Source organism: Ascaphus truei, chromosome 8 (genome assembly GCF_040206685.1).
Source record: "Ascaphus truei isolate aAscTru1 chromosome 8, aAscTru1.hap1, whole genome shotgun sequence".
Lineage (NCBI taxonomy): Eukaryota > Metazoa > Chordata > Amphibia > Anura > Ascaphidae > Ascaphus > Ascaphus truei.
Genome location: NC_134490.1, coordinates 21,192,925 through 21,209,027, shown reverse-complemented (window position 1 = coordinate 21,209,027; position 16,103 = coordinate 21,192,925). Strand labels below are relative to the sequence as shown.

Below are 16,103 nucleotides of genomic sequence, written 5' to 3'. Positions count from 1 at the left end.
GAGTGGATTCATCACATACATTATTTTACCAAATATTATTTTAGATACACTACATTAAATGTGTTCCTTTTACTTGTTCCCCGCTTTGCATTCTCGACCAGGGATGCTCAACTCCAGTCCTCAAGCCGCCCCCCCCCCCCCCATCCCCCTAAACGGGACCAGTTTTCTGGATATCCCAGCTTCAGGACTGATTGAGCCACCTGTGCTAAAGCAGGGATATCCTGAAAACCTGTCCCGTTCAGGGAGGGGGTGGGGGGGGGCTTGAGGATTGGAGATTAGCACCCCTACCCTAGGCTACTGTGTGACTTTGTGGACTTTTTATTTTTAAAAAAATCAACCTAAAAAGCAAAATAGCTTAAGATAAAACATTTTTTAATTATAATATTTGAAAAAGGGGAAGAGGAGGTCAAATAAAATAAAATTGCTTCCGTTCGCCCACCAGTGCCGTATTTACAACCCTAAAGCCCGCTAAAGTAAGCCCGGGACCGTCGGAGTGCCGACTCGCAGCCACCTGTGAGGCCCAATCCTGCATTCCAGCACATCACCCACTGACCAATTGGCAACTGCCCAGTGGCCTCACTTGCCAGGGGGCAGCTACCACATGCCGGCCAACGTAAGGTTCGCACGGCCATTCTCCCCCTTGGTTCCGTGCTACATATCATTGAGAAGTTCCTGTACCAAAGAGCTTACAATCTGAGCAGGGTATTTACAGCTAAAATAGGTGTTTGTATGAAGCTCATATGGTATGAGACTATGCGCAGATAAACAAAATAATGTCAATATTCGCCAGCTGTAAAAACTGTAAACATTTTTACATGGATGGGAAGCAGGGGTTTAAATTTCAGTGTCGTTGTCCCCCCAAGATACATACATGTGATGCTCGTGCAGGTACCATTCCCTCTGGGGGAAATAAAATGGCAGTTTAAATCGCCCGCATCGTGAGGGCCAATAGGAAATCGCAGCATCATTCATCGCGGCTTCCTATTGGCCCAATTGACATGGGGATTTAAATAGGCGGCAGTATCGATGTTAGCTTTACTGGTATGTCTCTCGAGAACCAGGGAGCTGAAATGAACACGGTTCAGCTCCAGGGACCCCGCTTCCCACCCATGTACCCATTAGGTGCCACGTGACGTAGTCACCACATCATCGTGTATGGCAGGTGTCCTCAACTCCAGTTCTCAAGCCTCCCCCAACAGGTCAGGTTTTCAGGATATCGCAGCTTCAGCACAGGTGGCTCAATCAGAGGCTCAGTCGAAGACTCTGAGCCATCTGTGCTGAAGCAGGGACTGATTGAGCCATCTGTGCTGAAGCAGGGACTGATTGAGCCATCTGTGCTGAAGCAGGGATAGCCTGAAAACCTGATCTGTTGGAGGGGCTTGAGGACTGGAGCTGAGCACTCCTGGGGTATGGAACTCCAGGGGCCCTGTGACATAGTAGCTACGTAATATTCCATTTGCTTGTTTGCTAGGGGGAGATCTCCCTGCTGAGTGGCCTTTCTCTTCTATTGAGTCATCAGGCATGCCGCAACTACGTGTGCGCAAAGTGCTGCGGCCCAACCAACAAGCAAAGGGTTAAAAGCACAAAAAAAGGGTTACAAAATCACAAGACTTTTTTATTTATTTTAGCCCTAACTTCCTCTTTATTTAAACTACTTCAAACGCAGTTATTTACTTGCAGTTGAAAGACACCTGATTTGAGGCATGAAAACCATACATTTAATTGCACAATTTACTCAATTAACTCTGGATTGGAAAGCATCAGGGATTAGGATGTGCAGAAAAACATTACAATATGTGCATTTTCTGTGACTCCGCATAAATCCTCCGAGCAAATATAACCAATTAAAACATTTTTCAAACTTCTTTTTTCAGGTATAGACGCGACTGATAATAAGACAAAAGGATTTGGCCTTAACAAAAAATCCCAGACCTAGTAGCATCAACCATAATGATTTTATAAAGCCCTCAGTTTCACTCCTTATGTTCCCTTTCTTTCTCTATCCCCTGCTGCATTTGACTCAAATTGTGTTCATAGCAAATAATTGACCAAAGCAACAATGTATTCTGTTTGCTCAAAGGGGTATATATTTTATTTATACACATATATATCATATCAGTTTCATTGGGGAATGGGGGGCAGCTTTAATTCTCTGGCCATCCAATTGCAGGGAAGGTTAACTCATTCAGTGCTGACACAGCACGCTGCTGTTCCCTCCAGCACTATAATAAACGTGCTGAAACTTTTCTACTCACTTCTGTATTTTCTTCCTTGCAATATTTCCTGTTTAATTATGCTTTTCTGGACAAAGACGCTTTTCTTGCACAAGCCCACTGGTTCGCACCCTTTTTTTTTCTTTTTTACATTATGCAACCCCCGCTGACAAATATTTGTTTCGTGAACCCCTTATTAATAAATCTTATTGCCTACTCATCAGGCTGGTGAAAACAAAACAGTCAGACCAATCCCAGGCTGTGTAGTGTGCTGAGCTCGTGGGGGAACACACACTTATTATACTGAAAACCTGACCTGTTTGGGGGGGCTTAAGGACTGGAGTTGTGCACTCCTGCCCTAGCGTACCCCTCTTTGGGATCACTGCGCGAACTGAATGGTGTGTGCACTTGTATTGTGGACCACTGCATGCTATACCTTGTAATACACTTTCAAGAACCATTTTTGTAGTTATCTTAACCCCATCCTGAGCTTTACCCGTGACAAATAATCAGCCCTGGATTTGAATAAAAAGGTTTAATCAATGTGATAAGGGCCATCACTAGTGTTCCAGCTCTTGAAAGGTTGATCTTTAGGCCAGGTCAATAGTATGCGCGACCGAGCGCGTGACGTCACACTTGACTTTACTTGCAAAGATCTGTGGCATGCAGGGTTTCGCGATGGGGGGCGTGCCCATGACATCACGTGAGCGGTTCGCCCTCATTGGCTGAATTGTACACGTAACCCGGCCGTCGCGCGGCAAATTCAAACCTGTCTGTCCCACCACGCATTGGCCGCCTCGGCGCTCACGTGCACAAACAAACTATGGACACATGCATTGGCCTCCATTGGTTTGTATTTGTCGCACGCGCCATCGAATCCACTATGGACACGGCCTTAGAAGGGAGCGCTGTGTGCTTGTAAGGGGGGCATGTCAATCTTGTCTGCTCCAATTCAATGTATGCTTGTTCATCACCTGTTAACTGAAGAACTAGTAAACTAGAACCCACCCCAAATATCAAGTTACATTGTTCAGAAACCTTGCCATGTGCATATGTATGTATTTATGGCTTTGCATATATGTTGCCTTTTTCACCCACCATAACTTAAAATGTGATGTGTGTGTGTATGCATGTATGTATATATACCGTATATGTAAAATTCCTATGTGCTGTGCACTATACTGTAATAGTGAAGCACTTTCAGTCCTATTGGGAGAAAAGTGCTATATGAAATAATAGCTTTGCGCAGATGCACTAGGAGGCAGGCCGGTCTCAAGTGAGGAGTATGGCGTCCGCCGTTGCTCCAGTAACGCGATCTGTGTATCACGGCACCATAGTGGCCAGAGCAGGGAAAGTCGCGCATGCGCGGGACCGGACCAGAGCCAGTCCTTTAGCGGTCCTTATGATATACTTGGTTCGTCGTGAGCACCTGCTCATTTTCTAGAGGCAGATCGGGCTGGCTGTTCTGTCAGCCCGATCCAAAATGCAAATTTGCAACCTCCTCCACTTTGGTTTACGGCACCCGAGCACCAGTCACGTCACCGCTCAAGAAGCGATCACATGATGCAGACGTGCCAGAGGTCCGCTGTCACTCTTATGACCCGGACAGTCCAGGGCCGGCTTGATGGTGGTGCATTTGGTGCCATTGCACCTAGCCTCGCATTTACAGAGATTTTGTGCTCTTCCCCACAACATTTAAAGTGATTGCCGGAGGAGAGCACGGGGCCTCTGCATGTGCCGGCATCTCCTCCTGCTCTCATGTGATGACCCGTTACCATGACAACACGATGGAGCAGGAGGAGACACTGGCTCCTGAGAAGGTAGGAGGCCCCGCCACACACCCACTGCTCTGGGCCCCGTCAAGCTTTCAGCCGGCCCTGCGGCCGATACATAAAGGTTAAATTTAAAAAAAAAAAAGGTTTATCAGCACAGACTGCTGCTTCTAAAAATCCTATGAGAATTTTTTTCTTAAGAAAATAAAAATAATTTTATATATACAGTATATATATATTTATCTAAAAAGAAAGGAGAGAGCGCAACCCCATAGCGCAATATGAAATTTATTAAGATAGGGAAGGGGTGAACAAGGGAATAAAGCGCACTTACCAATTATAAAATTAAAACAAACGGTTGTGCATAAATATCACCGCCAGAATGAAGAAGCTGTACCCCTACTGCATCCACAGATCTTCAGTTGGAAAGGCCATGTCCCGGAATAAAGAGTATCCTGGAGCAGATGAATTGCTGATGAATTAATGTCTTCCATTAAGGCAGCATCAGTTATTTAAAGAATTGCTAAGCCAACTTGGTAGGAATATACGCTACTATTTTTTCTTTATACGGTATATTTATCTAAATTGTGGTGGGTGAAAAAGGTCATAAAAAACCCTCCACCGTAAAGCATACAGCAAATAAAAAGATATCACTTGTGAGCACATTAACGTCTTAGACAGTGCTTCCACCGCAGCAAGGGATTCTGGGAAATGACATGTAATGAGCACACAGTGTCACCTTTGTTCCTAAATGAGGTGTGGTGAAACCTATCCAGCCTTAATGGTTGCAAGGCAGAGTTGCAGACCTGTTTAAGACATGTGAATGTGCTCACAAGTGATATTCTTTATTGGGGATATATATATATATATATATATATATACATACATATATATATATTCTAGCCCGTTTCCCCCTCTGGGCTTCCCTATGGCCCCTTACCTCTGGCTGCAGCTGCGACCGACAGCGGAGACTGGGGGGGGGGGAGCGCGGGGAGAGGTGAAGGAGCAGAGCCATTTTGCCGGTTGTACAGGCCAGGCGACCGAGTTGCCGGCAGCTCCCGTAGCAGGGCGTCGCCATCTTTAATATGGCGCGCATGCGCAGATAGCTTGTGCATGCGCAGTGAGAGCAGTGGAAATTGCTTAGAAGCCCTTGCAGGGGAACTACAGTTCCCAGCAGCTGCAGACATGTGATGCTACACAGCCAATAGGGCTGCCCGGTATCCCTGCTGAAGATATAGTACATTGCGCACGCTAGGAGCACGCCAGTCAGAGCTGGGAGCAGGATAGGGTGTGTAGGTGCAAGGCATCTGTGACCCCTGCACTAGGCCAGAGACCCCCTTGGGCCCCAACTCCCCATGTTAGCTTGTGGCTGCTGCAGGGACCCCCATAGATAGGGACCTTGTCCGGTACCACAAGCGTGAGGGGAAACGCCAGGCCGCGGCTGCAACCTGGCCCTTGGTGGTCCGGGACAGGATCATCCCATCGAGAGAGACTTTCTTCATGGTGAAACCATCCACGCGGGATACCACCCTACGTAGATGCGGAGGTTGCGCCGACATTGCTGGATCAGTGGATCCGTATTATCTTCCGGCCATCCCGGGTGTAGGAGCACCGGGGCAGGTACTCCAAGTGCACCAACTGTAACGCCTTCAGTTCTTGTGGGCAGCACTGTCACACACATGTGGGTAGGCTAGTTCCTGAGGACACTGGGGAGGTTAGGTGCCCAGGAGCACCTCAGTACTGTGGGGTGATATCCATCAGGTATGGACATTGGTTGGAGGACACTGTGGGGTTACGGCCCTGCGAGGCCTAGTTGGTGGAGAAGTGGTAGTATTGTTCATTATCTTATGCTTACAGTAAACTTATTCTTATCAGTGTGCGTATTACTGTATTGGGTCCTTTTACGGGGTTATCCAACATAGTAGGATCCCGTGCAGATTGAGGCGCTGTCACCAGACGGATCGGACACCCCAGGCTCCAAGCAGCGGAGGCTCGGCCCTCCTGTGAGTCACAGGAAATGTACCACACACACGGTAGCCACCATATCTCCCAGGGTGGGGGGGTAGTGCGCTACAATATATATATATATTTGAAGGAGTGGCTCAGTGAGTAAAGGCACGGACTGAAAACAATAACACTGAGTTTGAAGCAGCAGTGCATTGTGACCTTGGGCAAGTCACTTTATCTCCCTGTGCCTCAGGCAGTAAAATCATAGATTGTAAACTCATCTGGGCAGGGACTGTGTCTGTAAAACTCCCAAGTGCTATACCAGGGGAGCGCAATCTTTTTTCCCTGCCGCCTGTCCCTCTCTCTTCGCGCCCCCCTGCTTACCTTGCTTCAGACGTCCTGGTGTCATGACGTCACCGCAACATGATATGACCACGCGGCCATGGTGACGCGTGACCAGGAGCGTCTTAAACAAGGTAAGTAGAAGTTTACTGAGGCCCTGCAGCTCTCCCGGCATTAATTTAAATGTATTCGGGAAGCGTGCGGGGGCCTCTGTAAACTCCGCGCCCCCCGCAGCGAGTCTCGCGGCCCCCACTTTGCGCACCGCTGTGCTATACTGTATTTGTGAAGCGCTTTGAGTCCTATTGGGAGAAATGTGCTCTAAGAAATAAAGTTGTTATTATTATTGCTGCATTTAACTTGCCACTGTCCTTAGTTTCACTTCCATTCTAGACAGGACAGCCCCTTTAACATTGTCCCACTCCTCCTTCCAGGCCTGTGCAGCAAGGCTGGGCCTGCCTGTTGCATCAGCCCCGCCGTACAGTGTGGCTACACAAGGGTTAACAGCAGGCTCAGTCCTGACTTCATTTCCTGGCTGCTCACTGCTGCTGCGTCCTGTTTCCTGGCACAGGGAGAAGGGCGGAGGAGAAAAGAAAGGGAGAGAGAAGGAGCAACCAGCCAATCCTCCCCCCTGCACCCTCTACCTCAGCCAGCTCCTCCCAGCCCTGCTCTCTGTCTTCCTTTCTCCCCCAACACACAACCTCACTCGCACATCCCCAGGCCAGGAACATGTCATCCGGACACCATCACAGCCAGAGCCGGGCCATCCCCACCAGGACCATCCCCATCAGCGACTCCTCGCAGCTACCTCATGATTATTGCACCACCCCCGGGGGCACCCTCTTCTCCACCACCCCTGGAGGTAAGTTGGGAGCGCGACCTAGATGATCTTGTTTTTGCAAACATGTTGCATGGGGGGATTGGGAGTGTGTTTGCGAGGAGGATGCAGGTGGGTAAAACGTGGCTGCAAATGCACAATGCTTGTATGGTGGTGTAGGGGATGCAACCCCCACCATGTGGCTGCAAATGCACCCCCCCCCCCAACCATGTGGCTGCAAATGCAACCCCCCCAACCATGTGGCTGCAAATGCAACCCCCCCAACCATGTGGCTGCAAATGCAACCCCCCCCCCCCCCCCGACCATGTGGCTGCAAATGCAACCCCCCCCGACCATGTGGCTGCAAATGTACCCCCCCCCCCACACAACCATGTGGCTGCAAATGCACCCCCCCCCCCCCACAACCATGTGGCTGCAAATGCACCCCCCCCCCACAACCATGTGGCTGCAAATGCACCCCCCCCCACAACCATGTGGCTGCAAATGCACCCCCCCCCCCACAACCATGTGGCTGCAAATGCACCCCCTTCCCACAACCATGTGGCTGCAAATGCACCCCCCCCCACAACCATGTGGCTGCAAATGCACCCCCCCCCCACAACCATGTGGCTGCAAATGCACCCCCCCCCACAACCATGTGGCTGCAAATGCACCCCCCCCCCCACAACCATGTGGCTGCAAATGCACCCCCCCCCACAACCATGTGGCTGCAAATGCACCCCCCTCCACACAACCATGTGGCTGCAAATGCACCCCCCCCCACAACCATGTGGCTGCAAATGCACCCCCCCCCACAACCATGTGGCTGCAAATGCACCCCCCCCACAACCATGTGGCTGCAAATGCACCCCCCCAACCATATGGCTGCAAATGCACCCCCCCCCCAACCATGTGGCTGCAAATGCACCCCCCCCAAGCATGTGGCTGCAAATGCACCCCCCCAAGCATGTAGCTTCAAATGCACCCCCCCAAGCATGTAGCTGCAAATGCACCCACCCCCCCAAGCATGTAGCTGCAAATGCACCCACCCCCCCCAAGCATGTAGCTGCAAATGCACCCACCCCCCCAAGCATGTAGCTGCAAATGCACCCACCCCCCCCAAGCATGTAGCTGCAAATGCACCCACCCCCCCAAGCATGTAGCTGCAAATGCACCCACCCCCCCAAGCATGTAGCTGCAAATGCACCCACCCCCCCAAGCATGTAGCTGCAAATGCACCCCCCCCCCAAGCATGTAGCTGCAAATGCACCCACCCCCCCCCCCAAGCATGTAGCTGCAAATGCACCCCTCCCCCCCCAAGCATGTGGCTGCAAATGCACCCCCCCCCCAACCATGTGGCTGCAAATGTGCACCCCCCCCCCAACCATGTGGCTGCAAATGCACCCCCTCCCCCAACCATGTGCAAGGGGCCTGCGGTGGCTGTCATTTTCAAACCCCATTTTGCCATGTGGAAGACATTCAGCCGAATGTGACACCCATAGATTTTACCTGCAGGCGGTCTAAATAGAGGGAGGCTGGGGAGAGTGCTGGAAACGCCAATAATAAGGAAACAAAGTGTATATTTGCCCAGCAGCCGACTCTATATAACCTTCTCTCTGCCCCCCCTCTTTATTTAGCTTGCAATTATTTTATCCCGGATTAGGATTCTGGGCATGTTAGGATAACGGTTACACGTAAACAAACAACATTATCCTGCTGCTTGTTAAATAAGACTGAACAAGTCCTTTTAAAGAAATACATAAAATGAATGCACTATTGAGTCTTTGGGTGGAGCTATAACAATGTACTGAGTTTTTTTTTTTAGGGTAATTGCTACTTGATACATGTTGATAAGGGGTAATCACAAATGGTTGATTATTGAATGGTGCATATCTGCAGGCAGACACCATTCTGTCCTCACTCCGTCAGGACACATTGTATGTCTTTTGGGTGACATCCCCTGTGTCGTTTTTTTTTTTTTGTTCCACTCCCAACACGTTTTTGATGTCTTTTGTGTCATGCGAGGTGATTCTGTGTGCAAATAACCCCTAATTTCCAGACAGTTTTTGCCATGCCTACAGGAATCCTTATTGTAAACAAGGTTAGGGAAGTCAGGAGAACCCCATGACTATTGCACAATGGGGAGGGAGGGATGCAGGGAGGAGACTGGAGGTGGCACGATTCCATCTCTTCAATAAACAGCCCGTTTCTTAGCAGGCCTGTTGCACACACATCTCAAACATAAGTCTGTTTATCTCAGGGACAGAATACAGTCTTAATAATTTAGAATTTTATGTCTGTTCCATTTCTGCGAAATCATATTTGTCTTGGCATGATTCCACCCCTCCTCCCCCTTGCTGAAATATTATTGGCCCTGTCCTTGATACTCTAGGAATGCTGTAAGCTGCTGCCCTCCCAAGCAGATACAAATATCAATACGGAAGAAAAAAAACCATACGGTGGCAATTTGCTGCCCCAGGAGAAGGGGAGAGGGAGAGGGAGGAACAGATGTTGTTCTGCATGCAGGCGCGTGATCTGCAGAACAACAATGTGGTGAGGCCTTGTAGGCCTCGCTTTGCAAAAGCAGGGGAGTAAGAGCAGTGTCACTGATTCACTAGCAGAAAAGTTAAGTGGGTGATTCCCTGACTTGGGTTAAAATACCGTGCACTGTGTATTCTCAACCTATTTATCGGAAGCTGACTTATTTGATAACCAAGACCTAAAATCTTATACACAATGGGTCTTTCTGCTGCACTGAAATGTGGTGTTTTGTTGTTTCTGGGTTTTTTTTCATTTATTTTTTTAAACTGCACACCTCAGTCTTTTGAACATTGTTCTCGTTCTGATATCCAAGGGAGGGAAATCCGGTTGCAAGCCGTTTTTGTCTAATGTCAAAATTACAGCATCCCAGGAACAGATTGAAAGTCTGCCCGGGTCTCCTCGGAAGCAAAACAAAAAAGATAGACCTGTAATTTTCATCTTTCATTTGGCAAGTCTGTAACAATATGAACTTGTCCTCTAAATGCATTTGCAGCTGTAACCCTTTTGAATGTGAAGTGTTCTGCAGTGCAATGCACTTCAGGCCCTTCTAAAAAAAAATAAACGCATTACTTTGCAACATGCCCTTCTTGCAGGGAAAAGTTTAAAGGTGCATTCCAGTTTTTATTTTATTGAACCGTGTTTATTTTAGCTGGTACCCCCTACTTCCCGAGGTGCATACCAGTTCCTTGTGCATTTTCAAGCTCCTGTCATGCAAGCCAATAGGAAGCCGCAACGGATGATGTCGCAGCTTCCTATTGGCTTCCGTCCTTTGGGACATTAAACCCTTCAAATGCGTCTCCGAAGCAGTTGCGTCGCTGCTCCCTCACTGTTAACGGAAAGGGAGGAGTCATTCCGTCTCACTTGGTCCGAGCTCACTCTGCCTACCTCAAGACGCAGAGTGCGCACGTCTGCGCGCTTCTGTCTGCTGGGCGATGTGTGCTCATCCCCAGCAGACTGAATGGCGCAACTTGGAGGCGGGACTTCCATATCCTCCATCATCCATATAATTAAAAATAAATAAAAGTGTGTTTAATTTCATTGGATGATGTACACGTGACGCTGCCGCAGCAGGAAATTGCAACTTGAGTTGTCTCCCTCAAGTGCAGCAGCATCAACGCTGTACTTCGCCGCCAGGAGACGTTTGAACACTGCCTATCACAAACCTCGACGAATGGCGCGCACGCACACGTCTCGTAGCAGGCAGAGTGAGCGGGGCCTTAAAGATTGCATTCTGCACTCCACTAACGCGATCTCCGATAGGAAAGCAAGCAGGAACGTTGATTTAGCTACTACGTCATGAGGCCTATGGTGCACTAGACCGCGTGCTGTAGTAGCTGTCTCAACGGCACCCAAAGGGTTAAACCCCCATATCCTTCACTGGCATTGTGCCACACACTACTTATTCCATTTCTTCCCCGGGGGAAGTAATTCTGAATCCATAGTTACCCACACAAATTATTTATTTATAATTTTTTTTACCAGGCAGTAATACATTGAGAGTTACCTCTCGTTTTCAAGTATGTCACTGAAATGAGGGTGGAGAAAAAGAAATGACTAATAAGACAGTCAGTGTTTCCATTAACATTTATATATTACAGTACAGGACACAAAAACACTTTTTGAAAGGGGATTCATGTTTTTAAAACTGCAAAGCATGTGTTGGTATGTATGTTTTGAAGCAGGAGGTCTCGGGAGCTGAATAGTGTTAATTTCCGCTCTGTGGTTCCCTCTACTTCCACAGTTGCATACTTCCGGGTACCTGAAGCAGGTTTCAATGTCCTGGTCACGAGAGCCAGTAGGAAGCTGTAAGGGATGATGTCATGGCTTCTTATTGACCCGCATGACGCAGGAGCTTTAAATCCACCATTTGATAGCTCAGCCGGAGGGGCTACCAGCACCCTCTGTGGAAGTAAATATCTCAAAGCAGGGTTTCACCGGAGCAGAAATTCACGCGGTTTGGCTCCGGAGACCCCTGGCTTCATTCCTGTAACTCGACTTAAAAAAAAACAAAACAAACTGCAGGATTGCTGCTTTTTAAGGAAGCTACTAAAATTAGTCAATTATTCTGTCTATTAAAGGTGCAGTATAAATATTTTAAGTCTGTGCTCCCCACTGTGGATATAAAATGACTGCAGGGTCGGGCTCATTCTGGCGACCAATAAGACGGAACGTCCGGGTACAAGGTTGCAACTTACTATTGGTGCCCATGCAGCCATGTTTGCTTTTTGTTCTTGTCTATCAAATTAAACACAGACACAAACTCCTCTCCTGAACTGGGGGTTGGAAAAACACAGATCTGCTCCAGTGAGCCTCCCCTGTTCAGGTAAGTGCAAAAGAAAGGGGGAATACTTCTACAAATTAAAGTTTAGGATAGATTATCCTGCACATGTCTGTAACCTACAGTTTAGGATTAGTTTTATGGTCCTTATCTCTTTATTTTATGCCTCTACCTTAGATTTGTGTACCTTACCCGTTGCCTAAAACAGGGGTGCGCAAACGCACTGCGCCCCCTCTGCCTGCTCTCCTGTCGTGCCCCCCCCCATATCTCTAAAGCTGCGTCAAATGACACTGCGGGGTCACGTGACCCGCTGCGTGACACGTTGTCATAGACGCGTGCCTGAAGCCAGGTAAGTAAGTATACAGAAGCCCCGTGCTGAAAGCCGTTTCCCCCCCCCCCCCCCAGAAAAGTCTTGCACACCCCTAACCTAAAAAACTGATGGTAGAATCTAATCCCTGATATGTTTTTTCTTCTTTGTGATGTAATTATGATGTCATTGTTGGACAGATATGTTAGAGGTAATAACATTATGGTAAATGAGGGCTCAAAAAATGTAACTTGCCTGCATCGGTCCACTGTGGGGGCCCGCGCAGGAAAGACTGACCTGCTGAAAAACCTCTTGGGAAGCAGAGCTATCACCACACTGCTTTCCGACATTGTGCCTCACAATGCCCTGCATATGTCTCTGCAAGGCATTGTGGTGTGAGAATTCGGCAAGCAGAGCAGTGAATGACATCTTCTGAAGAGGTTCTTCAGGAGCCAAACATCCCCAATTTTCTACGCTCTCCCATGTCAGTGGACGAGGTTGTGTTTGAAATTGTATGTTTTTTTTTTTATGAACCTTTTTAAAATGCTCAGGGGAGAGCTCCATTTTAAACTCCCAGGCACTGAATATTTCAAACACTTATCTCCTGAATCGAGCGTCAGATTAAAAAAAAACAAAAAAAAACGCTTTGAAAAGGACAAGAAAAGATAAAATACAAAGTAATGGCACGTGGGCTCGTACGTTAGTTTTTTTTTTTTCTCGTGGTGTTCAGTGAGCACAATGCTGATCCAGGACGGTTGGCATGTGTGGGCCTTCCCCATTAGCTCTTGGCATTCAATGCTTCCGCTGTAGCCAGGGATAGTGCCCGTATGGTGTTTACAGTGTGTCTCAATGACTGGCTCACATGTAAGCGATAGTCATGTATTGACTCTTTTTTTTTTTTTTTTTTTTTTTCTCCAACCTGTGTCTTGGTGCAATTGTAGACTGGCTGAATGAGAGCTGTTAGGAAAGGGACAGGACTCCATTTTCCATTCCTGGTGTTGGGGTTGGGTGAGACTCGGGAGAGGGCTTATAATTCGGGATTCCGCTAAAAAAAAGACACCACTGACTGACTTATCTTGCACATTTGGCTAAAAATGTAAATAAAGCGCTCTATACTATTAAATTCCACCTCATGTGGCAGTCCATCCTCCAGTAGGATATTAAGATATTACCAAGCCGTATGGAAACTAAAGTTTAGATTAAACTCTATTTAAATGCATAGACAAATATGGAGATAGACAGCACTCAATGAATTAAGCAATGGATCCAGGGTGCTCAAGGGAACATGGAGGACCCTTAATCCTCCTAAGTATCCAGGGGAAAAAAAGGGGGGGGGTGTTCCCTGCACTCAATGACCATATAATGATAATCAAAAACTAGGAATATGCCAAAAATGAAATGTTTAATAGAGAGCACAAGAACAAAACTATAGAACAGTGCCAAACACTAAAGCAGCAAAAGATGATAATACTCTCTAAGAACGAGGGGAGGTCAGACCAGGGGGAAGGGAAGGCAAGGGAGTACCACAAAGGGAGAGGGAAAAATAGGGGGGCAACGTTTCGGGGTGATGACCCCTTCCTCATGCCTGTTCCCTATGGTCAGAAGGACCAAAGGTACTTCCCTATACCCTGTTTTCCACGTGTAAAAATAAATAAACCTGAACTCAATCAGCTAGCAGTACTGAATAAGCAAATAGCATGCTAAAGCACAATGAGCAATGTACAGAGACAACAGGAGATGTGTATACTGCACTTGTCTGGACGAGTCCAACTGCAAAATCCTACGGTCAGTCTCACTGTCGCTACACCTGCTGCTGCTGCTGATGAGGAGCTGCTCATTGTGCTTTAGCATTTTATTTGCTTATTCAGTACTGCTAGCTGATTGAGTTTGGGTTTATTTATTTTTTGCGGGGAAACGGGTTATAGGGAAGTACCTTTTTGGTCCTTCTGACCATAGGGAACGGGCCCCGAAATGTTGCCCCTCCCTTTTTTTTCCTTCCCCTTTATGGTATAAGGGAGTACTGGGAACACCCCCCCCCCCCTTTTTTTTTTTTTTCCCCCCCTATTTAAATGCATGTCAATTATTTTATTCCCATTAATACTGATAAATACTAATAAAATGAAGGCAAAAAACTAAACATAGATATTTTTTTTTTAAAGAATATTTTTTTTTTTGGAACACTCCTGTTTCCTGTTTAAGCCATTAAACACACAGCTGCTATTAGTTCATTTTGGTCCTAGAGTCTGGGCCGGCTTGATGGCGGTGCTACTGCACTGAGCCCCGCGGATTCAGAGGCCCCGCTCTTCCCCACAACAATTAAACTGATTGTCGGGGGAGAGTGCGAGGCCTCTAACTCCCTTACCTTCTCCTGTGTGATCTCTTGCTGTCAGTGTCCCTCCTCAGGAAGCCTTGACGTCAAATGGCGTTGCAGGAGAAGGTAAGAGGCCTCGCATCACTGCCCTGCACCGAGCCCCGCAATTTTCCCAGCAGGCCCTGCCTAGAGGGGACTCGGCCTTTAGGACTGGATGAAGTTTCCAGTTTTCTGATTTTCTTGCACGCTGTTTGTACCTTTTTTAGGGATAAACAGGAGAGTTCTTCACAGATGAAATGACCGTGTACAGAACTTTCAAAGCCTCACAGGCACTTGCTTCATAGTAAAGTTGAGGAGACCTGTGAGCTTTCAAAAGCTCTGTACACAGTCATTTTCATCTGAAGAATGCTCCTGTTGTTCCCTTAAAAGATATCACAACAAATGCACATTTCTCAAAGGACCCGTATAGCCACCAGAGCTTTGAGCTATAATGTTCCAGTTGAAAAGAAAAAAGAAATATATATATTTTTTTTATAAACAATAAGGTTATTGAGTTCGTTCAACAATCGGCCGTTACCACAATTTCAACCCAAGAATGCACCTTTCAGATAAGGAGGGAGTGACGGAAGATGGCTGTTTCAAGTAGGAATGTAGAACCAAAAAGAGGCGAGACGGATGCATCAGAGTTTGAGCTCTGTCCCTACTGCCTACAATAGATACTCTCCCACCCCCCTTTATTGTAATGCCAAACCCTGGCTTAAAAGGTGAGGGGTGGCTTTTAGCAATGTATTGCGTAAACCTCTACTCACATTTTCTGTTAGCAGTTTCATTTAACATAAGTTTAATTTTTAAAGATGTTAAAAATAACTTTAAAAATCAACATATCAAATGTGATCTGATGATTGAAGGCATCAGTCATCCAGGTTGAATGTCTTACACATATAGGGCTGTTAACAATTCATTTTGGTCCTAGACCAGATTGGACACTTTAAAAGCTACCTCCATCCCGCCAATCTCCAATATGCCTTCAATAACCATGGCACCATGTTGGTACTCTCCTATACCCAACGGTCAAACTGTGGTTGTACTAGAGTATGGAATTACAGTACTACTACATTAATTTACAAACTTATAAATCAACTTTATTTTTAGTGAAAAGGGGATTTATTTTAGGAAGTCTTTCACTTTTTTTTTTATTCTTGAACCATAAATATTACTTAAATCTTTCTAAGCTATAGTTAACGGTTTCCCCAATGTTTAATAAATGTATATTTGTTGGCATGGGGCAGTACCTCTGGTACATAAAAACGCCAACAACATAATTTGCCTCCATTAATGCCAGTAACAATTTAAAATGCAGTCAATTATTAACCATCCTAAATATTTAGCAAGGACAAATACCTTAAAAGGAGCATCTCATTTCTGCGTTCTTAATACCAAGCTACAGACACTGATCTAAACACAAGCACCTTTTTATAGCAAGACAGAACTTGTAATTTTAGTAATCCATTCATCTGGCACTGGAGGCATTTGAAAGGGCAACCACTCGGAAAAAACAGAATTCAAACGCTTGTGAGA

At 46.9% G+C, this 16,103-nt stretch overlaps 1 protein-coding gene across 1 annotated transcript in view; it reads left to right on the top strand.

The window, feature by feature from the left end:
- The first annotated feature begins 6,803 nt into the window (after window positions 1-6,803).
- EIF4EBP2 (eukaryotic translation initiation factor 4E binding protein 2) overlaps window positions 6,804-16,103 on the top strand; it is a 32,043-nt gene continuing 22,743 nt past the window's right edge. Inside the window, exon 1 of the mRNA XM_075610757.1 lies at window positions 6,804-7,133. Within this exon, the coding sequence (XP_075466872.1) occupies window positions 7,001-7,133 (133 nt within the window). The 5' untranslated portion in view covers window positions 6,804-7,000. The remainder of the gene's footprint in view (window positions 7,134-16,103) is intronic.